The sequence below is a fragment of the Mytilus galloprovincialis genome, chromosome 6, assembly GCF_965363235.1.
Source record: "Mytilus galloprovincialis chromosome 6, xbMytGall1.hap1.1, whole genome shotgun sequence".
Lineage (NCBI taxonomy): Eukaryota > Metazoa > Mollusca > Bivalvia > Mytilida > Mytilidae > Mytilus > Mytilus galloprovincialis.
Window position 1 is genome coordinate 98,769,578 of NC_134843.1, and position 24,058 is coordinate 98,793,635.

The 24,058-nt window shown below is 33.2% G+C and overlaps 2 protein-coding genes across 3 annotated transcripts; both read left to right on the forward strand.

Annotated features, from left to right (window-relative positions):
* Nucleotides 1–97: 97 nt before the first annotated feature.
* Nucleotides 98–12,057, forward strand: LOC143080908 (dolichol-phosphate mannosyltransferase subunit 1-like). Of its 2 annotated transcripts, XM_076257061.1 has the most exons (9): nucleotides 98–243; nucleotides 1,564–1,663; nucleotides 2,861–2,894; nucleotides 4,559–4,635; nucleotides 5,108–5,133; nucleotides 5,839–5,934; nucleotides 6,605–6,673; nucleotides 9,446–9,560; nucleotides 11,933–12,057. In XM_076257061.1, the coding sequence occupies exons 1-9, from the start codon at nucleotides 140–142 to the stop codon at nucleotides 12,035–12,037; spliced, it is 726 nt and encodes a 241-aa protein (XP_076113176.1). In that variant the 5' UTR covers nucleotides 98–139; the 3' UTR covers nucleotides 12,038–12,057. The 2 variants fall into 2 exon arrangements, with proteins under 2 accessions (XP_076113176.1, XP_076113177.1); XM_076257062.1 differs by lacking the exons at nucleotides 98–243; nucleotides 1,564–1,663 and adding an exon at nucleotides 2,224–2,341.
* Nucleotides 12,058–18,771: 6,714 nt separating this feature from the next.
* On the forward strand, nucleotides 18,772–23,426 carry LOC143080909 (uncharacterized). The gene is made up of 4 exons (XM_076257064.1): nucleotides 18,772–19,159; nucleotides 19,655–19,747; nucleotides 21,504–21,694; nucleotides 23,300–23,426. Exons 1-4 carry the CDS (start codon nucleotides 18,898–18,900, stop codon nucleotides 23,378–23,380), a joined length of 627 nt encoding a protein of 208 aa, XP_076113179.1. The 5' UTR covers nucleotides 18,772–18,897; the 3' UTR covers nucleotides 23,381–23,426.
* Nucleotides 23,427–24,058: the final 632 nt, after the last annotated feature.

Below are 24,058 nucleotides of genomic sequence, written 5' to 3' on the forward strand. Positions count from 1 at the left end.
TTGTTAATTTGCTTGTACAATTCAATTTTATCAGATTTTAAACAAATGTTTTAACTTTTTTTATATTTTGGTTCGATATATCCACATAAAAGTAAATATATCATTCTTGAGAAATAGCCTGTCCCTAAAAAGTGCCAACATGGCTGAGAAGAAAAACAAATATTCTGTTCTCCTTCCAACTTACAACGAAAAGGACAATCTACCTCTAATAGTGTGGCTTATTGTGAAATATTTTACAGAGAGGTAACAAATAATGATGTCATGAAATGAATAAATCCATTTTACATAAATTGTTGTAGTAAAAAAAACATTTTTATGAATATTCTTTACTATGTCTGTAATGTTTCCTTGTAGATGTCAAGCTATGCATTCTTACGAAGAAACTTTTTAGTAGGCAAAACAAAAAATGACTAGAAAATTGTTGCCTAAAAAGGAATTTATTAAAATTTATTGAAAGAATTTAAAAAATACTTTCTCATAATGATAAGTTTTTTTTATGATCTACTTGGAAGAAGTGATCTATTGCAATAGATTTTCATTATACCTTTAATTTTTTATTCACTTATATACAATTGTTTGTATTTTATTACCATATATTGTAAATTGTTTATCCATTTGGTCATTACCATTTATTGTAAATGCGTTTGTGCCAATAAATATGTAAAATATTGTCTATTGTCTACAACCATCACATTATTGCATCAGAAAACACAGTCTTCAAGTCATTGGGGCAGATCATTGTTAAAAGTGAAATTGGAAAGAGCATATAGGATTTAGAATAGTTATATATATATACCTTAAAAGCACACTAAATTCTCATTTGAATAATGAAATATTTGACACTGGATGTTAACTACATCATATACATGTACATGTAGCAACCAACAATCAATAATTTGAATATTCACTTTAGCCTTCAACAATATTAAAAACTGGTACTTAAAGATGTAGTAAAATGTACTGCACTTGTCAGTTTCTGAACCACATACAAGTATATCTAATATAAATGTTATATAATTGTTCTCTACAAACATCTATAAGGGTTTACTTTACAAATTGTGACTTGAATGGAGAGATGTCTCATTGGCACTCATACCAAATCTTCTTACATATGTATATATATAAAAAGAATGAATTTCTGGACTATAGATAAGAAGAAACAAATGTAGCTGATTTAAAAGTATGACAAATCTTTTGAAAATAAATATCATCATGATCAGTTGAATAATTTGTACATATACATTTTGTACCTGTTCAAATGGTAATGATGCTGTTGATTAGTACAAGTATAACTTGAAGCACAAAAACTAATGTACATGTACAGTACAAACAGCAAATACCAACTCTCACAAAAGTTAACTGACATACAATGTAAAAGACAAACAACATTAAATTAGAGATACCGGTAGCCAAATTTAGTACATGCACAGATCATGCAGAATGATATGTGGTTAACCCATTCTTAACTGCACTGCCACACCTCTCTATCTTTTATATCTATAATGTTTATAAATATATATCCAACTTCTCAAAGTAGCACACCAAAATTTTGTTTGATTGCAGTAAATATGATTTTGAAATCATTGTAATTGATGATGGCAGTCCTGATGGAACATTAGAAGTGGCAAAACAACTAGAGAAAATATATGGCAAAGACAAAATTGTAAGTTATCCTTAGAGGTGGCCAAACAACTAGAGAAAATATATGGCAAAGACAAAATTGTAAGTTATCCTTAGAGGTGGCAAAACAACTAGAGAAAATATATGGCAAAGACAAAATTGTAAGTCATTTGTAAGTTATCCTTAGATTTGGCAAAACAACTAGAGAAAATATATGGCAAAGACAAAATTGTAAGTTATCCTTAGAGGTGGCAAAACAACTAGAGAAAATATATGGCAAAGACAAAATTGTAAGTTATCCTTAGAGGTGGCCAAACAACTAGAGAAAATATATGGCAAAGACAAAATTGTAAGTTATCCTTAGAGGTGGCAAAACAACTAGAGAAAATATATGGGAAAGACAAAATTGTAAGTTATCATTAGAGGTGGCAAAACAACTAGCATGACTAGAGAAAATATATGGCAAAGACAAAATTGTAAGTTATCCTTAGAGGTGGCAAAACAACTAGAGGAAATATATGGGAAAGACAAAATTGTAAGTTATCCTTAGAGGTGGCAAAACAACTAGAGAAAATATATGGCAAAGACAAAATTGTAAGTTATCATTAGAGGTGGCAAAACAACTAGCATGACTAGAGAAAATATATGGCAAAGACAAAATTGTAAGTTATCCTTAGAGTTGGCAAAACAACTAGAGAAAATATATGGCAAAGACAAAATTGTAAGTTATCCTTAGAGGTGGCAATACAACTTGAGAAAATATATGGCAAAGAAAAAATTGTAATTTATAACTTCAGATGCATTTCAACCAGTGTTATCCAATCGTTCCATAAAGAAACTTCTTTTATAAAGATTTGTTGACCATATTATTCTTTTTGAATTATAGAAAAGAGAATAACCTGCAACGTCATTTTAGATAAATTGCAAAATTTGAAAAAAAGTATCTTTAATTTCTAAGACTTTTGAAAAACCATCAATCATGTCAATATGATTGTTTATACATGTATGGATAACTTTAATTTTTATAGGTCAATCATTATTAATCAAAAATAAACCTTTCCTATAAGAAAATCTGTTTTTTAATCATAATTTAGATTTGAGTGCACATTTTGGTAAAATTCATGTTATGAAAAGACTTGTACTTTTACCATTTCTCCTTGTTCCTTCTTGTTCGCATATGCAGCCAGGTCCATATTTCAGATCCTGTAGACTTGTGTATAACTTTGATCATTGTTTACAGGTATTGAGACCAAGAGAGAAAAAACTAGGATTAGGTAAATATAGAATCTGTTATTTTTAACTATTACTACTTATTGATCATCACTGTGTTGTCAAGCCTTAGTAAAATCAAATGTTCCATGCACAGAATTATAAATTTAGTCATCCAGAATATAAGTCACATGTTTCAACTTTAAGTGATGTAACTTCATTTAAGCAAATTCTCAATAACTTCAAAATTCATGAAATAATTTCTGTACTAATTTTATGGATGTCCCATAAATTCAATTTACTTGGGAATGTTGTGCGCTTTAATTTGTAAGCACATAGAATTATGCTATTCTTTGTAAACATAAAAGTCCATTTGCCAATTACCGATTTGATTCTATTATTACGCACTTTTTAAACAAATTACTTCCCTTTATCAGTTGAGACTGGTTCTATACCGTAATAAATTGGCTTTTGTCAATGCAAAGCATAATAAGTTCAAAGTGATGTTTTGGCCGTTCAACTAATTATACCCCACGCAACGGGTTGCGGAGGGTATAATGTTTTTGACCCGTCCGTCCGTCCGTCAGTCCGTCCGTCCGTCCGTCAGTCCGTCAGTCCTGTTTCTTGTCATCGCAACTCCTCTCAAACCACACAACAGAATTTCACGAAACCTTTTCAGATAATAAGGACATACTATGTAGTTGTGCATATCGACGGGAAATTGCGATTCAATTTTTTTTCTAGGAGTTACGCCCCTTTGAACTTATTTACTTTAATGTACTACTGCAACAGTTTGTCATCGCAACTCCTCTCAAACCACACAAATGAATTTCACGAAACCTTTTCAGATAATAAGGACATACTATGTAGTTGTGCATATCGACGGGAAATTGCAATTAAATTTTTTTTCTAGGAGTTACGCCCCTTTGAACTTATTTACTTTAATGTACTACTGCAACAGTTTGTCATCGCAACTCCTCTCAAACCACACAACAGAATTTCACGAAACCTTTTTAGATAATAAGGACATACTATGTAGTTGTGCATATCGACGGGAAATTGCGATTCAATTTTTTTTCTAGGAGTTACGCCCCTTTGAACTTATTTACTTTAATGTACTTCTGCAACAGTTTGTCATCGCAACTCCTCTCAAACCACACAACAGAATTTCATGAAACTTTGTAGATAATAAGGACATACTATGTAGATGTGCATATCAACAGGAAATTACGGTTCAATTTTTTTTCTAGGAGTTATGCCCCTTTGAACTTATTTGCTTCAATGTACTTCTGCAACAGTTTGTCATCTCAACTCCTCTGAAAACACACAACAGAATTTCATGAAATTTTGTAGATAATAAGGACATACTATGTTTATTGACAGGAAATTATTATTCAATATTTTTTCTTATACAATTTTTTTTTCTTATACTTATTTAATTTCTCCAATGACAATGTGGGGACGTGGGGTATGTGAGCGTGCTCACTAAGGTTCTTTAATTTTTCATGAAAATAACTTTGGGTGACAAAAGTATTTAGCTAAACAACAAATTAATGTTATTAAAAGATTTGAAAAACTTAAAGGTTACTCACATTATGCACAGGTAAATTTGCTCTTTCCCCTAAGGAAGACAACAAAAAAAGGGATTTCTAATTACAGGATCAATAACGGGAATTGGCAAATAGACTATTGAATCATTCTAAAAGTATTGAATATTGCTATACTTCAGGGACTGCCTACATTCATGGAATGAAACATGCTACTGGAAATTTTATTGTCATAATGGATGCTGATCTGTCCCATCATGTAAGTTTAGATCATGTAGATAAGTGGTCAACTGTGTATATCGTGCTATTAATAAATGATAATTTTAGAAAATGACAATATAAAAGGGTTCATTTTGTTTTGATTATTCTGATTTACCGGTACAACAAAATTTGCAAATTTCAGTACAGTTCATTCTGAAATTAAGTCATCTGAGTTGCCTCCCCTTATTTATAAAATTTTGTAAACATTTGTGACAAACAAAAGTTTTATGAAAATATACTCATGAATTGCATTTTTATAATAGTTACTAGTAAAATCCACATCAACCATTTGAGTTCCAAATTGACTACTACAATTTATAGACACTAGAGACACATTAGGAGCATCTAAATTATTTAAAAGATATTGGATTAAAGAGAACAGTAAAGCACAAATATCTTTGCAAATAAGAAGTCAAATTGTACCTAGGATTTTATGGCAATGGTATCAGTCTATTTTTTTTGTTTTTCAGCCAAAGTTTATACCAGAATTTATAAAGTAAGTACATTGTATCTATAAACATAACACTTTATCAACAAACCTACAGTATAATTACTATACAGTAGCATGAACAAACCTACAGTATAATTACTATACAGTAGCATGAACAAACCTACAGTATAATTACTATACAGTAGCATGAACAGACCTACAGTATAATTACTATACAGTAGCATTGTCTTATATTTATATAATTACTATACAGTAGCATTGTCTTATATTTATATAATTACTATACAGTTGCATTGTCTTATATTAAAAAGGTTCATGAACACATTTTGAGTATTGTTGTTACAGTGCTCTCGTATGGAACTTTGTAGTTTAGGGATTTATTTTCTGTATAGTTATTTAACAAAATGATAAAGAAAGTATTGTAAATTGGTTCTCAAAATAAAATTAAAATGTTGATTATCTTTTTAAATGGATAAAACCATCTGAGGTAAGATTTAAACATTAATTTTTTTTAAATTAGTCCCTCTTAAGATATTGTGTAGGTTTACACCATGGTATAGTAATTACCAAATATTTGGTCAGTTTCCTTATCATAACCTTGCAACAATTATTCACAATATGCTATTTCACAAAATGGAGTAAACTTTGTTGCTTTTTGCTTCCAGTTTAATTATCTCCCCTGAAATGAAGAGTTATTTATGCAGTTTTGTATTTGTTACACTATCAACATTTGCTATGTTTATCTTTTAGAAAACAAAAAGAAGGAGATTATGATGTAGTATCAGGGACCAGATATAGTGGAGATGGTGGAGTGTATGGATGGGATATAAAAAGAAAAGTAGTGAGGTAATAGTCATATCAAGATGGTCTGAAATTATTGAGTATTCTATTGTATAATTATAGATTATTGTTGATCATCTCAATGGGATTGATTTTCTCGCTTGAGCCGAGTTGAGATGACCAATGGTAATCTGTTTATCGCTATTTTTCCTATGACGACGTTGTCAATTTCATGTCAATTTCGTTAGCAACGCCACGTGCCTGCTTAGTTTCTAGCGATAATTTTCCATCTGAAGCGAGTAGCATAATTTGAAAAATTATCACAAAAAAAGATCAAAGGAAAAATGCACAAAATAGCGACAATAAAAATTTATTCACGAAGAAGGTCATGCTTTTCTCAGATTGTTTATCACGTCTTACACTAAATTTGTACAAGTGGTAAATATTCCAAGATTAATATCTATTGAAATGAAATAGGTGTAGAGATATATGTGGTTTTCTTTTTTACATAGTGCAATTTGTCCTTATCAGAATTTGGTGTTGATGGCATTTCTTTGAAACTCTATTACATTTATTCTTATTTTGACTAAATTAATGGTGATTTGGAGCTTGCTATATAGTTAAAACTCTTGTCTATTATTGAAAACATTATGTTGATCTTTAGATTTTTTTTTGTGTTGAGTTGCTGTCTAATCTTAAAATAAAGAACAAACCAGTTGTTTTTTGTTTGTTTCAGTCGAACAGCTAATTATATTACACAAGTATTACTTAGACCAGGTGCATCAGATGTCACAGGAAGCTTCAGGTAAGTCTAATTACCTTGTTACTGACTTTACTTATTTTTATTGTTGTTGAGTCAGCATAAATTTTATTTTAGGTCAAATATATCATCAAAAAAATTTAACAACTAATCTAGACTAGCTGCTTTTGTTGAAAATACTGCAAATTTAAAATATTTAGCTTTTTTGGAAGTAACTTTTAATATAATTCCATCTGATTTCTTATGTTTTTATGCCAACATAAAAATCATTTTATTTGCTTATAATTTAATGCCTTAGAAATAATTTTTTATTCTTGCCACAATTTCTGTTATCTGAGGGTGCTTTGGTCAATCTTAGTCGCAAATAATAAAACTACCACAAGAAAGTGGTATATCCCCAAGACAATAAGAGTGAATTATGCACTCTTGGCACTGCTGTTTATCTTATATTACATTAAATTTTTATGTAAATGAAGTAGAAAATGAAAGAAACCATTTCTTTTTTGTATGTGTTCTTAATGAGAATGAATGTAACTGCATGGACAATATCTCGACAACACCTATAGTTGTATGATGGCAAAAGTGTTACTATAACAAATTTATTTCCATGAGAAATATAAGTTTTTATATGACTAACTGTCAAATTTATGTATTTATAAGGGATGTCAAGTCTGTGAAGATTTTCGAATCGAGTACTCGTTGGATTTACAGAACGAGTACTCTCTCTGTAAACCATTTACAAAATGGAAACACAAAATTACACCCATTTTATGTAATTTGGGTTGTTGTCTTATAAGTGTAAAACCCTCAACAATTTATTACCTACTAAAGATTAGATGATAGTCCAAGGAATTATATACCAAAATCAATGGTTCCTTTACTACATGCATGTACTAATTATGTAAATTGTCAATAATATAATCATGTTATTATAGAATTAAACACATCTTCTAGAGGTTATTGATGTGTAAACAGGGGCGATTAACTCACAAACTTTTGGACTTTTATGTCAATTTTGAGAGTAAGAGACCCGGTTTACACATCAATAACATCTAGAAAAAATGTGTTTTAATCCTTATAATTTTTCAGCCAAACATACATGATTATTTATTAACATGTTTTGTTTGATGGCTACTACAATTACCATCGAAAGCAAAATATGGCATGTCGTAACTAAGGATTACGCCGCCATCTTGACTTTCTAAAAACTATAAATGTCTGATAAATGCAACAGAATCTAAAATGAAATAGCACCTACCTCAAAAACTTCAGTTTAATTAAAAATTATCCGAATTTGAAGCGTACAAGTAACGAAATAATCTTTCCTTTGAAAGTTTTCAATCTTATGACGTCGTGTTTTGTCATGACGTAAATTGGCAAAATCATTTGTGAATTTCCCGAAATTTTATATGAATCTACATTTTATACATTTTCAAAGCTTTAATGCATTATTTCTTTTCTGTTATATATGCCTTAAAATAGAAACAAGTCTACTGTTATGTTTTTTGTTCTTCAATTTCAATTTGCTGACTGAAATCCCAGGATCCCTTTATGTATGTGTATTGCGCATGAATAGATCACAGTGATGTTTATGAAAGTAGTTTCGGAATATGGCTTTTCAAAGTGTAAACCAAGAGAAAAATTCTGATTGACCAATCCAATTCAATTATTTATAGATATGCAAATCATATAAGAATTATTAATTGATGTCCTTAGAAAAATTATTACTCAAACAACAGTATTTGGGAATCGTAAAAAAACACATTTATTAATAAAAAGGGGTGATGATTAGAACTTTCTGATAGCTATAATCATTTTCTGAGGAAAGGACACAGGGTGCAAAAATTGTGTTCTTATTTAAAATATTATCTTTTTCACTTAACAATAACATTCTAATAGAAAACTGATTAGTCGAGTATCATTTTGGTATTCAATACTCTGTACCAAGAAGTGATACTCAAGTACTCGTTGGAATCCCAACTAGTAATAGTAGTATTTATTAACAGCTTATCATTCTGACTGTGTATTATTTATATTCTGCTGACTAATAATTATGAAAATAAATGTTAACAGTTAGCAATATATACATTTGTAGTTCAATGTGTCACATGTAAAGATAAAACAGTTCAAGAGGTATATGTGATAAAATTTATAAAAATTATATAAATCAACTTAATACTTTCTAAAAAAAAAAATTATAAAGCTTATAGCTTTTGAATGTTTTTTCTTTATATTTTCTTCAAGTGCTATGAATTCAGAAATAAATACAATTTTTTAATTAATGTGAATAATGTGGCATGGTGAGCTACTCAATGACAAGAAGTCACATTCTGATATCAGATAAATTCATCTGCATGCAGTCCTTCCTGAAATAGCAATGATGAATAACAAATGTTAGTCCATTCCATAGGAATGTTCCAGTATAAGCAAACAATTTCCTAAACAGCTCAGTGTTTGCCTCGGGGGAAATATTAGATTAGCTTAATAAGTTACATATCTCAAGGAGTTTAGTCTAACTGACTGAATTTAAAACAACGATCAATTAGCACTTTAATTCAATTATGACTAAACTGCACCTTTTCTCAATACTGTCCTGTTGAAAAAATATTTGATTAATTGTAACAGAATCTATGATGCTTTTCTGTACAGTTTAGTTGCATAAGTAGCAGAAAGAAATGGATTATTGAATTCTAATTGGTTTTTAAAATATGAGAAAGCTCTCAAACTGCAAAACAAGTTAGATCAGTTGTCTGAAAACGATTCCATTTTACCATGTTTAATATTATGTTGTAAGAGTAAATACTTTTTTTATTACAGGCTTTATAAAAAAGAAATTTTAGAGAAATTAATAAATGCCTGTGTGTCTAAAGGATATGTCTTCCAAATGGAGATGATTGTAAGAGCTACACAGTTTGGTTGCAGTATAGGAGAGGTATGCTTTTATTTATTGTGAATTTAATTTCAGTACTATAGGAGAGGTACAATTTTATTAATTGTCAATTGAATTTCTTTATGGGCATATGATACAGTTACAGGGGAGATAGAACTGTTAAATATATGTAAAGTTACGGAAATTTAATGTGCACTGAACAAGGAAACTATTAGTGCATTATGAGAACGAGTTTGGTGTCATTTGAACACATTTTCCTGCTCTGTTCTGATTCATGCAAGGATTGGATACAATATAAGAAAGAGTGAATATAAGAATAGCACAAAGTAATCAAGTACATATATAAGTGTTGTAAAAATGTCTGATTATCATATTTACTGTACCATTTAGATTAGTATTTAACTTGTTTTAGTTATAAGAGGTGATTAAAAAGTAAAACTATAGTAAAATGTTCTACAAAAGGACAAGGGTCATCTAAGCTCAAGGTCACAGAATTTACGCTGTCAGAATCCTGAATATTATAGGTTATCAGTATATGTCAACAGTTATCAAGTAATAGATAGGTGTAAATGTGTACAATATTAGATAACACAGTAGTGTACAAATAAAAGATAACAATTGTCATATAGATTAAATTCAGGAATTTTTATTTATGCATCTATTTATTAACTTTATGACATATTTGGAGGAATTTGTGATTTTGGTTTTTTTTTAGGTTTGAAAATGTAGCATGTTTGTATATTTTGTTCTAAATCAGAGGTGAATTTAGGATGGGGCCTAGGGGACCTGATATACCAAACCCTTTTTTTTTGTGGTAAAACTTTTGTTGATTATTTAGGGAATAACAGAAGAACTACTGGAGCGTGCACCCTCTTAGGCAGTCAGTGGACCCTCACTTATGAAAATTTCTGGATCCGCCACTGATTCTTTGTGAATACCTTGTATTTGGTTTTCTCCACATTTTCAAATGTAAAGATTAAAAATGACTTGACTGCTATCAAGGCAGAGATATCACCATTACTTTGTATTTGATTTGATATGTGATATCTGATTATGATATTTGCTTTATTACACTGGTGTGTAGAACATTTACTTGATTTAATTATCAGAATATGTTATTTTAGAAGCAGAGAGGTTTAAATATTTTTATACAACCACAAATTTTTTTTGGCGTCTTATAATGCTATCATGTCGTCGTCTGCGTCGTCAGAAGACGCATTTAGTTTCCGGACAATAACTTTAGTTTTAGTGAATGGATCTTTATAAATTTTTACCAGAAGGTTCATTACTACTAAAGGAAGGTTGGGATTGATTTTAGGGGATATGGTCCCAATAGTTCAGGAATTAGGGGCCAAAAAGGGGGCCTAAAATAAGCATTTTTGTAATTTTCAAACAATAACTTGTGTTTAAGTGTATGAATCTCTCTGAAATTATACCACAACTTTCCAAACCATGAAGGGATAGTTAGTTCTGACTTTGGGGGGTTATGGCTCAAAATATTTTGGAATAAGGGGCAAAAAAAAGAGGACAATGGACAATTAAGACAATTTAAAAGCAGTGTAAGGGAGGTAATTCAAAAACATTTAACATACCATGTTGGGTATGTTCGTCTTTACCTCCCTTACACTACTAGTAAATAATCTTTAAAGAAATTTAAGGCTTTGGACTAATTGAAAAAAAAGGTGGTGGTGGTAGTTTTCATTTTTTTTTTCCAAATTTTTCAAATTTCAAATTGTGAAAAGTTTGAAGAAGAAATCTTTAATTACAAAATATTGTGCAATAAATTTGTAAGATCTTAACATTTGTTTTGTGTAATAAACCCATATTATGTCAAAAATTTGATCACAATCCAAATTCAGAGCTGTATCAAGCTTGAATGTTTTGCCCATACTTGCCCGGACTGTTCAGGGTTCGACCTCTGCAGTCGTATAAAGCTGTGCCCTGTGGAGCACCTGGTTAGGAATATATACTAATAGATATAAGAAGATGTGGTATGAGTGCCAATGAGACAACTCACCATTCAAGTGGATTTATTTATATTTATTTTAGACTTATGATATTGAGAGCTCAACTTATTGTACATGTATAGACAATTAGCTATTGGTTTGGCCTTGTTATACATTAGTTAATGATGTCTGGTTTTCTTTTGTTTTGTTTGGTTGCTGTCTCAAAATGCCAATAAAAATAAAGAAGTAAAGAAGGTTTAAGGTGTATTTGTCCTAGGCAAATTTGTACAATTTTAAATACCACATATTACCCATCATTGTTGACATTTACCATATAAAATGAATTCAAATATTAGCAGATTCAGCAGTTTATGGTACTGTGATTTACATAATAACAGATGCTATTTATAGGTACAATTTGACTTATGTATTCTAAATGTATAATTACTGTTGTTTTGTATTTTACAGGTTCCAATATCATTTGTTGACCGAGTGTACGGAACATCTAAGCTGGGAGGATCTGAAATATTTTACTTTCTTAAAGGACTCTTATATTTATTTGCTACAACTTAATCCAATAAAAATATTATTTATTCGTTGGTTTTTATGACCCATTTATGGGCATTATGTTTTCTGGTCTGTGCGTCCGTTCGTCCATTTGTTTGTCCGTTATTCTGTTCGTCCTTTCGTCCCGCTTCAGGTTGAAGTTTTTGGTCGAGGTAGTTTTTGAAGAAGTTGAAGTCCAATCAACTTGAAACTTAGTACACATGTTCCTTATGATATGATTTTTCTAATTTCAATGCCAAATTAGAGATTTTCCCCCATTTTCACGGTCCACTGAACATAGAAAATGATAGTGCAGATGGGGCATCCGTGTACTGGGGACACATTTTTGTTTTATTATGTTTTAGAACAGCTTTTATTTAATTTCAAAAATACTCAAGCTTTCAGAAGTAGGTGGTTTATAGTGATGATATGTCTGTCTGACTCCCCAAAGACCCAATTGTATCAGTATACACTCATTAAAGTCCCAATTGCATCAGTCTGCACTCACCAAAGTCCATACATATCAGAATACACACACCCAAAGTCCCAATTGTACAGGTATACACTCCCCAAAGTCCATATTGTATCAGTATACACTCCCCAATTGTATCAATTTACACTCCCATAAATTCCAATTGCATCAGTATATACTCCCTAAACACCCAATTGCATCAGTATGCACTCATGAAAGTTCATACATATATATCAGAATACACACATCCAAAGTCCCAATTGTACAGGTATACACTCCCCAAAGTCCAAATTGTATCAGTATACACTCCCCAATTGTATCAATTTACACTCCCCCAAATCCCAATTGCATCAGTATACACTCCCTAAAGTCCCAATTGCATCAGTTTGCACTCACCAAAGTCCCAATTGCATCAGTCTACACTCCCCAAAGTCCATACATATCAGAATACACACACCTAAAGTCAAAATTGTACAGGTATACACTCCACAAAGTCCCAATTGTATCAGTATACACTCCCCAATTGTATCAATTTACACTCCCCCAAATCCCAATTGCATCAGTATACACTCCCCATGTCCCAATTGTATCAGTTTACACTCACCAATTGTATCAATTTACACCCCCCTCAAATCCCAATTGCATCAGTATACACTCCCCCAGGTCCCAATTGTACAAGTATACACTCCCCAAAGTCTCAATTGCATCAGTATATACTCCCAAAGTCCCAATCGTATCAGTACTATACACCACCAAAAGTCACAATTGTACAGGTATACACTAACCAAAGTCACAATTGTACCAGAATACACTCCCCAAAGTCTCAATAACATCAGTATACACAATATAACGTCCTAATTGCATTATTATACACTCCCTATAGTCGCAATTCCATCAGTATACACTCCCCCAAAGACCCAATTGCATCAGTATACACTCCCAAAAGTCCCAATTGTATCAGTATACACTCCCCCAAAGTCCCAATTGTATCAGTATACACTCCCTAAAGTCTCAACTGTATCAGTATACACTCCCCAAAGTCACACTCGTATCAGTATGCACTCCCCAAAGTCCCAATTGTATCAGTATACACTCCCAAAGTCCCAATTGCATCAGTATACACTCCCAAAGTCACAATCGTACCAGTATACACTTCCCAAAGTCACAATTGTACTGGTATACTCTCCCCAAAGTCTAAATTACATCAGTATATGCAATCTAACATCCTAATTGCATCATTATACACTCCGTATAGTCCCCCAAAGACCCAATTGCATCAGTATACACTCACAAAAGTCCCAATTGCACCAGTATACACTAACTAAAGTCCGAATTATACCAGTATACACTCCCCAATCCCAATTGTACCAGTATTCACTCCCCAAAGTCCCAATTGTACCAGTATACATTCCCCAAAGTCCCAATTGTAACAGTATACACTCCCCATCAGTCCCAATTGTACAAGTATACACTCCCCAAAGTCCCAATTGTATATGTATACAACCCAAAGTCCAAATTGTAACAGTATACACTCCCCAAAGTCCCAATTGTACCAGTATATACTCCTAATTGTTCCTGTATATACCCCCAAAGTCCTTATTGTACCTGTATACACCCAAAGTCCAAATTGTACTGGTAAACACTCAACAAAGTCCCAAGTGTACCTCCCAATTGTACCTGTATACACCACAAAGTCCCATTTGTATCAGTATACACTCCCCAAAGTCCCAATTGTACCAGTATACACTTCCCAAAGTCCCTATTGTACCAGTATACACTCCCCAAAGTCCCAATTGTAACAGTATACACTCCCCAAAGTCCCAATTGTATCAGTATACACTCCCTTAAGTCCCAACCGTATCAGTATACACTCCCAAAAGTCCTAACCGTATCAATAAACACTCCCCCAAAGTCCCAATCGTATCAGTATACACCCCCAAAGTCCCAATTGTATCAGTATACACTCCTTAAAGTCCCAACCATATCAGTATACACTCCCCAAAGTCCCAATCGTATCAGTATACACTCCCCCAAAGTCCCAATCGTATCAGTATACACCCCAAAAGTCCCAATTGTGTCAGTATACACTCCCTAAAGTCCCAACCTTATCAGTATACACTCCCCAAAGTCCCAACCGTTTCAGTATACACCCCAAAGTCCCAATTGTATCAGTATACACTCCCTAAAGTCCCAACCGTATCAGTATGCACTCCCAAAAGTCCCAAACGTATCAGTATACACTCCCCAAAGTCCCAACCGTATCAGTATACACTCCCCAAAGTCCCAACCGTATCAGTATACACTCCCCCAAAGTCCCAATCGTATCAGTATACACTCCCTAAAGTCCCAACCGTATCAGTATACACTCCCCAAAGTCCCAACAGTATCAGTATACACTCCCCAAAGTCCCAACCGTATTAGTATACTCTCCCCAATGTCCAAATTGTACCAGTCTACACTCCCCAAAGTCACAATTGTACCGGTATACACTCCCCAAAGTCCCAATTACATCAGTATACGAAATATAACGGCCTAATTGCATCATTATACACTCCCTATAGTCCAAATTGCATCAGTATACACTCCCCCAAATACCCAATTGTATCAGTATACACTCCCAAAAGTCCCAATTGCATTAGTATACACTACCTAAAGTCCCAATTGTACCAGTATACACTACATAAAGTCCCAATTGTACCAGTATACACTCCCTAAAGTCCCAACCGTATCAGTATACACTCCCCAAAGTCCCAACCGTATCAGTATACACTCCCTAAAGTCCCAACCGTATCAGTATACACTCCCCAAAGTCCCAACCGTATCAGTATACACTCCCCAAAGTCCCAACCGTATCAGTATACACTCCCCAAAGTCCCAACCGTATCAGTATACACTCCCCAAAGTCCCAATCGTATCAGTATACACTCCCAAAGTCCCTATTGCATCAGTATATACTCCCCAAAGTCCCAATCGTATTAGTATACACTCTCCAAAGTCCCAATTGTACCAGTATACACTCCCCAAAGTCACAATTGTACCGGTATACACTCCCCAAAGTCCCAATTACATCAGTATACGAAATCTAACGTCCTAATTGCATCATTATACACAATTGCATCAGTATACACTCCCCCAAATACCCAATTGTATCAGTATACACTTCCAAAAGTCCCAATTGCATTAGTATACACTACCTAAAGTCCCAATTGTACCAGTATACACTCCCAAAAGTCTCAATTGTATCAGTATACACTCCCAAAGTCGCAATTGTATCAGTTTACACTCCCTAAAGTCCCAATTGTACCAGTATACAATCCCCAGTCCCAATTGTACCAGTATACACTCCTTAAAGTCCCAATTGTACCAGTATACACTCCCAAAAGTCTCAATTGTATCAGTATACACTCCCAAAGTCCCAATTGTATCAGGATACACTCACTAAAGTCCCAATTGTACCAGTATACAATCCCCAAAGTCCCAATTGTACCAGTATACAATCCCCAAAGTCCCAATTGTACCAGTATACACTCCCCAAAGTCCCAAATGTATCAGTATACACTCGCCCAAAGTCCCAATTGTACTAGTATACACTCCCCAAAGTCCCAATTGTACCAGTATACACTCCCCAAAGTCCCAATTGTACGGGTATATGTATGTATGTACTGAGATTCCGCCAATTAAGACGCACCCCTTGAATGACTGCAAGGGTACACCGGATCCATGTACACTCCCTAAGGATTAATGGTGTCCTTTACAATATTATCCCACCACCAGAACAATCCCCACCCAACACCGCCCAAGGGAACGTGTAGGACACCGGGAAGTCTGTTATTATGGCGGAGGAAGCCGAAGTACTCGGAGAGAACCACCGGGCCACTTGGTGGAAACAGACAAACCAGAGAGATATCAGAAGATTGATCTCCAGGTCAAAGTAGGGGACAACTTTGACCAACCGAGGCCCCCAAAGTACCCATTCTAGTTTGAACTCCGGTCTGTGTACCAGAGATGTGTGTGAGAGGGTGAAAATTACCCTTCTGATGTACTGATATTTTTAGCACCCCGAGTGAGAATCGAACTCAGGACCTTCAGCACTGTAGCCATCGGTCTTAACCACTAGACCACTAGTCCCAGTCTACACTCCCCAGTCCCAATTGTACCAGTATACACTCGTGGATTAATGAGAATCCACGAAAGCTAAATAATTCATTGTTTTCTCATTTGTTGCCGACAATGTATTTTTTCTGTTCAATTTTTAGCTTTCTGTGCAAATTTTTGATATCAGGAATAAGGATTACTTTTAATATATAATCGCTTTGTCTTCTTTGCTACGCTATCTACTATAATTGATAAGAATTACCTGTCTGAAAAAACAAGGCTCAAGGTTGACATGTTTATTATTAAGTAAAGTTTTATCAAATTTCCTGTTACATAATATAGTATTTAACACTCTTGAAGTTGTTTATGTAGATAGGACACCTGCACATAATTTTTGATATTCATTAACCCCATTAATTGTACTTTTCTCAAAACGTTTTGTGTTACTAACTTGACAGCAGTGCTTGCGCCAGACTTTACGTTATATTGAATTTGATTAATACAGATAAATAAGCAGAGGCGGAGTTAGGGGGGGGGGGGGCAGGAGGCCCGGCCCCCCCCCTTTTTTGGGAAAAAATTTGGTTGCTTATATAGGGAATCACTGAAGCGTGACTGGAGCGGGCCGGGCCCCCTCTTAGGTCAGTCAGTGGGCCCCCACATATGAAAATTTCTGGATCCGCCACTGGTAAATACATATATACTTATTAGAATTATGATTTAAAAAATTTCTTTATAAATTTCATTATTAAAATTGAGAAAGGAAATGGGGAATGTGTCAAAGCGACAACAACCCGACCATAGAGCAGACAACAGCCGAAGGCCACCAATGGGTCTTCAATGTAGCGAGAAAATCCCGCACCCGGAGGCGTCCTTCAGCTGGCACCTTAATTAAATTGCTTTGTTTTGTCTAAATCAAAATCATTTATAATTTATATATTCTTACTATTTTGAGTAAATATTCTACATCGCACTGTGACATAGTATCCTTTCAAAAGTATGTGACTGTAAAACCTGTCATTCATTATTTTCTTACCAAACTAACCAGGGTAGGGATATAACATTTTGCCCGTCTTTCGAGGTCGAGATATGAGCTAGTACCAATCATAGAGGAATGGAATGTTAAGGTCAACACTAACCTGTATGTGACCTTGGCCTTTATATTGTAATTTCAATGAAAAAAATCACCACAATTATTTGTACACTTTAATTTAAACTGTAATTGTACTGCTCCTCGGGGCGTCTTGATTGACAAATAAAAATTGTTGTTGTTGTTGTTGTATTAAGTATGATTGCATGCCATTGATTCGGTTTTACATTAAGGTCAAGACCAAAGCAGTTTCAAATCATAGAAATCTTTACTTTCGTCAGTTGAAACACGGAGTTTTAGTAAGAAGTTCCACACTTAATTTAGGTATTCTTTACCTAGACTTCACACATGTATGGCTTAGGTTAGTTTTTACCACAAGTATGTTTGAGGAATTAGATAATGGTTAGATGTAGTTAGTTCAATATATTTTAGATTTTTGTCGAGTCTGATATTTAGTCTATGAAGCGAGACATAGCGATCATACATCTCGTCGGCGTCGGCATAACATTTAGGTTTAGTCGGCGATTATAAAAGTGTTCTATTATACTTATTAAAAATAACGACCTTTCAGTGAAACAGAACACATCAATATCAGCAAAATAATCAGTGGATTTTACGGCAGTTATTTTTTTTTATCCCAAATATGCAAAATTAATCTCGACAGCCCTCCAATAACTTATCTTGGGATTCCAACTATATGCTCCCATTCAAATGCATTGATCGGCCAAAAAAAAGGGGGGTTCCAACCCCCGGAACCCCCACTGGATCCGCCACTGCAGTTAATGGCAACAGAACAGATAAATTTTTCCCTAATAGGTAGATAAAAACTATAAAAGGTGTCGAAAAGCTTCCTTTATTAGCTTTCATACACAATCTCTTTTAAAGAGATCTTGACAATTTTGGATAGTTGTGTTGCACTTAGTTTGGTACGACTCTTGAAAGACGATACATTGACGCTAAAACCGGAAAACTCAACTCCAAATGAAGAAACTAGTTCATGGAACAGTCATTATTATGTCACTCATTTGTACATGTATACATAAGTTTATCATGTGATTAAATACAGGGTCAAACTCTAAATGTAATTGTGTTGTTAAAAACTTATCAGTGCAATTAATAGTATCATAAATAGTGGGACTGTCATGAATAACTTTTGCAACGACGGATTTTTATAATTGTTTGAAACTTTGAATTGGTACATTAAAATTAGTACCGTTTGTGCTTTTTAAAGGAATGCGCATATTTGGAATAAAAATGAACTGCCGTAAAATTCCGCTAATTATTTTGCTGATATTGATGTGTTCTGTGTTCAGTCTTTATATGATCTTTTTCAATCATGGTCCACCAGAGGAAATTTTAAAAACAAATCTTAAAAAGTCTGCTGGAAAAAAGGTTAACGAGGATGTAGATGAATTAACTGATTCAGAAATAGCATGGAGAAAGTTCATAAAAGACAATAACTATGTTGCTATAGGAACCTTGTGGGATTCTTGTGGTGAGTATGGAAAATAATAAGTTTAACAGTTCTTTTTATCAAGACTTCTATGGTACAGAAAAAAGATGCTGGAGGGAAGACTATTTATGCATTAGGCCTAGGCGACAGTAGTTTACATTTTAGAATAAAGCTTTAAAAAAAAATAGATAATCACGTGCACATGATCCTCTAGGGGTGTGAGACCAAGTGCGACGACCAACTTTGTGTTATAGTTATTTTTTTGATTTTGCGAAAAACAGCAAAAGATATTCATAATATGCAAACTTCGTAAGCGATCCAAGACAATGTCGCGTCAAGTTTAGACAATAATGTAGTTTTTCTTCTATCAGATCAGTAAATTTACATGCTATTATCATAGCATTCTTGATTATTAAAAGCAACAAAAAAAACAACATTAAGTTAACAATAAAGTGTTTAAAATGTGTATGGATGACTATCTTTAAACCATGAAGTAAAACGACTTTTTTTCTCAGTCATAATTTTGTTTGATTACAGATGGCGACAAAGATACTATTGGTAAAGTTATTCTACTGCCAGATAAACAATCAGGAGGAATCAAATCTCGAACTTTTGTGAATGTAACTTTTGGTAAGGCTATAACTTATTTTACGTGATGTGTCGTTATCAAATAAAATGACATTGAATAATTATCTACATGCACAAACACAGTGTAAACATCATTCATATTACACGCACAGCCGCAAAGGTTACCAAAAAACTGTGAAAATACGTTATTTGTATACGTAAAGCAAAGTATAATACAAAATAACAGTGCAAAAACACCGAACCTCGCAGATGACAAACAAATCAGACAAAGAAACACGGAAAATGCATTTATAACCACAAAATACAACAAAATAGTGTATAAACACTAATAATACATTTATAACCTCAAAGAATAAAACGGGGCAAACAAACCGAAAGTACATATTTAATCACACAGAATACAAAATATAGGGCAAACAAACTGAGTATATGTCTAACCACACAGAATACAACAAAATAGTACAAACACACTGATAGTACATACTCACAGAACAGTGCAACCACAATGATAGTGCATGTACTCAGTGCATGTATAACCACACAAAGTGCAACTAAACAGTGCACACATACTGATATATGTAGTACTCATAAAACAGTCGGCTAGCACACTGAACGTAGATGTATAATCGCACAGAATACAACAAAACAGTGCAAGCACACTGATAGTACACGTATAACCACACAGAGCACGACAAAACAGGGCAAGAACACTGAAAGTATACATGTATAATCGCACAGTATACAACAAAACAGTGCAAGCACAATGATAGTACACGTTTAAGCAGACAGAACACAACAAAACAGTATAAGAACACTGAAAGTATACATACATAATCGCACAGAATATAATTGCGTGTTTGAATACGTATATTTGACATTGTCCTCAAAATAAACTCATCATAGATACTATACTTAAGATTGTGTTATGCAACAGACATGTAAGTGACGCTCGAATTAAAAAAAGTAAAAAAAAAAAAGTTAAAAAAAATAATAATGAAATGCAAAGTGGAAAAGCACTGGGGATAAAAAAATCAGAGTGGTTTTGGTAAATGACTAAAAACATATCGAAAACCAGGTTTATGTGACATTGTCCTCTTCAAGATGCTATTTTTAAATCGATTGCAAATGATTGGAGGTTTTCAAAGCCTGCAATTTTATTTTAAAATAACCTATCACATTACTAGGTAGGACGTTCCAATGTTGTTGTTTTTTTTATCGCTATCAAATCTGTATCGTTATCGATATAATCTATGGTAAACCCAATTTACATTTGATGTATAAACCGTACTTATAAGAACAATGATAAAATGGAATTATCTGGATGTTGAAAATATTTGATAGTATATGCGTTAACCAGCTTAAATTAGTATTTGACTTAGGCATTAAAAAAAATATTCATAAAATTGAGACAAATGTAACATTATTCACTTTACAGTAACATAAATATAGATGACGAAAATAACATTTTATAAATTCCGTGCGTCTGGAGCGCTTTCCATAACGAATACCAAAGCCAAACATTTCAAAGTCAGGAATGACGTATAAAAACGTAGAAATTTTAGGATCTATATGACCTAATAGACAAGAAAGAAGAACAAAATCTATCTAAGTTGTAATCTTTGTATAGGTAATTTCCAACCCTCCCTCGATTAATTTTCTTAGGTAGTTTCAAACATGCTACGTACTGCACACATCAACGAGACAGTATCTCATACGCAAATGTTGCCGTAGTTCTCCCCAATTTTCGTCCGCACAAAAAAATGTCAGCGTAACATATAATATCTGTTTGTTTTTACAGATGAGGAATACAACGGAGGAGAGTTAGGTATATCTGTGAAGTATAATGGTAAAGACCTATATGATAATAAATGGGACTTCTGTAGTATTGATGAGAACGAGGAGGAGGAAGACAGACAAGTGTTCTGTCCATACAAACCGGGATTTCACGCATGGATCACAGATAGGAAGGTTCCCAAATATCTACCAAAGGTAATACAATAGAAAGGACTTAGGTTATACGTATATTATTGTCATTGGTTGATATTTTATGCATATTTTTATCGCATACATATTGATAACTATTACAAATATTGAAACGCAAATTACCTATGGGATTTTTTTTTATATTGCGCATAAATTACACACAAAAAGGTGACTATATCAAACAAAATTTAACCTTTCTAAACATAACAGTATAATTAACAAGCAGGATAGCCAAACAATCCAAAATAAAAATAGGTGAAGGTGGTATAATTAAAAACGAGACAAATTATAGTACCCACCAGAGACCAAATGACGAGGATTTAAACAACTAGAGAAAAAGAGATTGTCAATAATGAGCAAAACCAATATCGTATGTTTACGTATGAACAGGACAAAATATGAAACCTATGTTAACTTTTTCCAGGTAATCATTCGTAGGTCTTCATAGAATTTATTTGTATTTATAACTTCTTTTATTGCTGTTGTGTTTTTGGGTTATACATATGGCATAATTTACATACTTTTTCGCCTAACGATCATCATTGAGACCATACATTTACTGGAGCATCTTTTTCAATATTCGCTTCAAACCATCGCTAAGTCAACATTGCATATCGTCGGAATTCAGGCCATCACACTGCATTTCGACCATCAAAGATAGAAGCACCATGAATGCGTTTCTTCCAAATATTAAAACCGAAGTATACTAGTATATAATATAGACAGTCGAAAGTTTCCTACACAATTTACCAGGTATTATTAGTTTCACAGTGTTCTAGTGACCTAATATGATCCCATATATATAAATATATATAGAGGGATAAGAAAATTACATACGTGATTCGCTCTCACCCCTTATCGAATTTACTGCCCCACGTAAATCGTAGTACTAGTAGGTCATTAGGACACTCTGTTACGAATTTATCTTATCAACTTTCCGAACATGCGGCATTTTAGACTAGAAGCCTATCCAAGTGATCAAGTCTTCATTATACAGAACCTACTTCCATTGGTGCATACAAATAAAGGCAACAGTAGTATACCGCTGTTCAAAACATATAAATATATGGACAAAAAATAAAATCGGGGTAACAAACTAAAACTGAGGCAAACGCATTAAATATTAGAGGAGAACAACGACACAACATTAAATGTAACACACACAGCAACGGACTAGCATTAGACAACATCCGATGAGAATAACCAATATAACATCAAAACCAAATACATGAATTTGGGATAGAAAAGTACCGTGAACAAAAAAGTACTAAAAACAAATGTCGACAATAACAGCGAATTAGCATTTTAATGTGCTTTCTGCGTTTATTTTAATCGTTCATCATCAATTTCTTCATCTGTTGTCAAGGCGAAACGTTTCAGATCTCTCCAACGTCGTGTTTTTTTTTTTACATACAAATAAAGGCACGTAACCCAAATACTAGCCGTGGATTAAATAAACCAAGCCTGCTAACCCCATATTACATCTATTCTGTCTCAACGCGGTCGCTTTTAACCAAGAATATTCCTACAAATGTATATATAGGAGGTCAGATAAATAAATTGTTAACCTCTGATATACAGATTATAAATATTTATGTAATTCTTTTTTAGGGCACATATTTCTCGAAGACTTGGTTAACAGATGGGGACGGGGAACTCGTTGCCTGTGGATTCTCAGAATTTGTACTATAGTGACATATTATAGTGCTAGTTTTTATGAGATCTGAAATATAGTTTTGTATTAACAAAACCAAACATTTTGTTACTGAGCGTGAGCGAATCAGAAAATTTGAATGAATATGAGATGGACAAGTGCCATTTTTTTTATTAAGTTATTGGATAGATTCTCAAAGTTGTATATTTGTTCAATTATAAACTTGCAGAGTTGAAAATTATTGTTGTATATGTTGTAGAGATTTTATTCTAATTTTCACGTGAGTTTTATTCGGGTTGATACTGTATAATTCCAACAAGCGCCTTAATCTTAGATGAGTTAGATCTGTGTAAATTACAATACACAAATATAAAACATAAGTGGAAAGTAACATATATCAACTAGTACTTCTAATAAGTACCATGATAGAGGATGGTGTCAATAGTCGTATTAGTGTACTAAAGTATAAATGTCCTTAAAGATGTAGATAAGTGAATTTGTACATTAAATGAATTGCTAATGACCTTGGATATATGCCACATCGTAAATATATATGATATTATTTGTCATCTTAGCATTGTAACATACTACATTATTATTTATTGAGACTAGCTTTATAAGTCTTATTATAGCAACGCAATTTCAAAAGTTAATATTAATCATTAAAATATTCTTTATCACCGGGCTTATCACTTATATTTTGTGCCCGACATTAG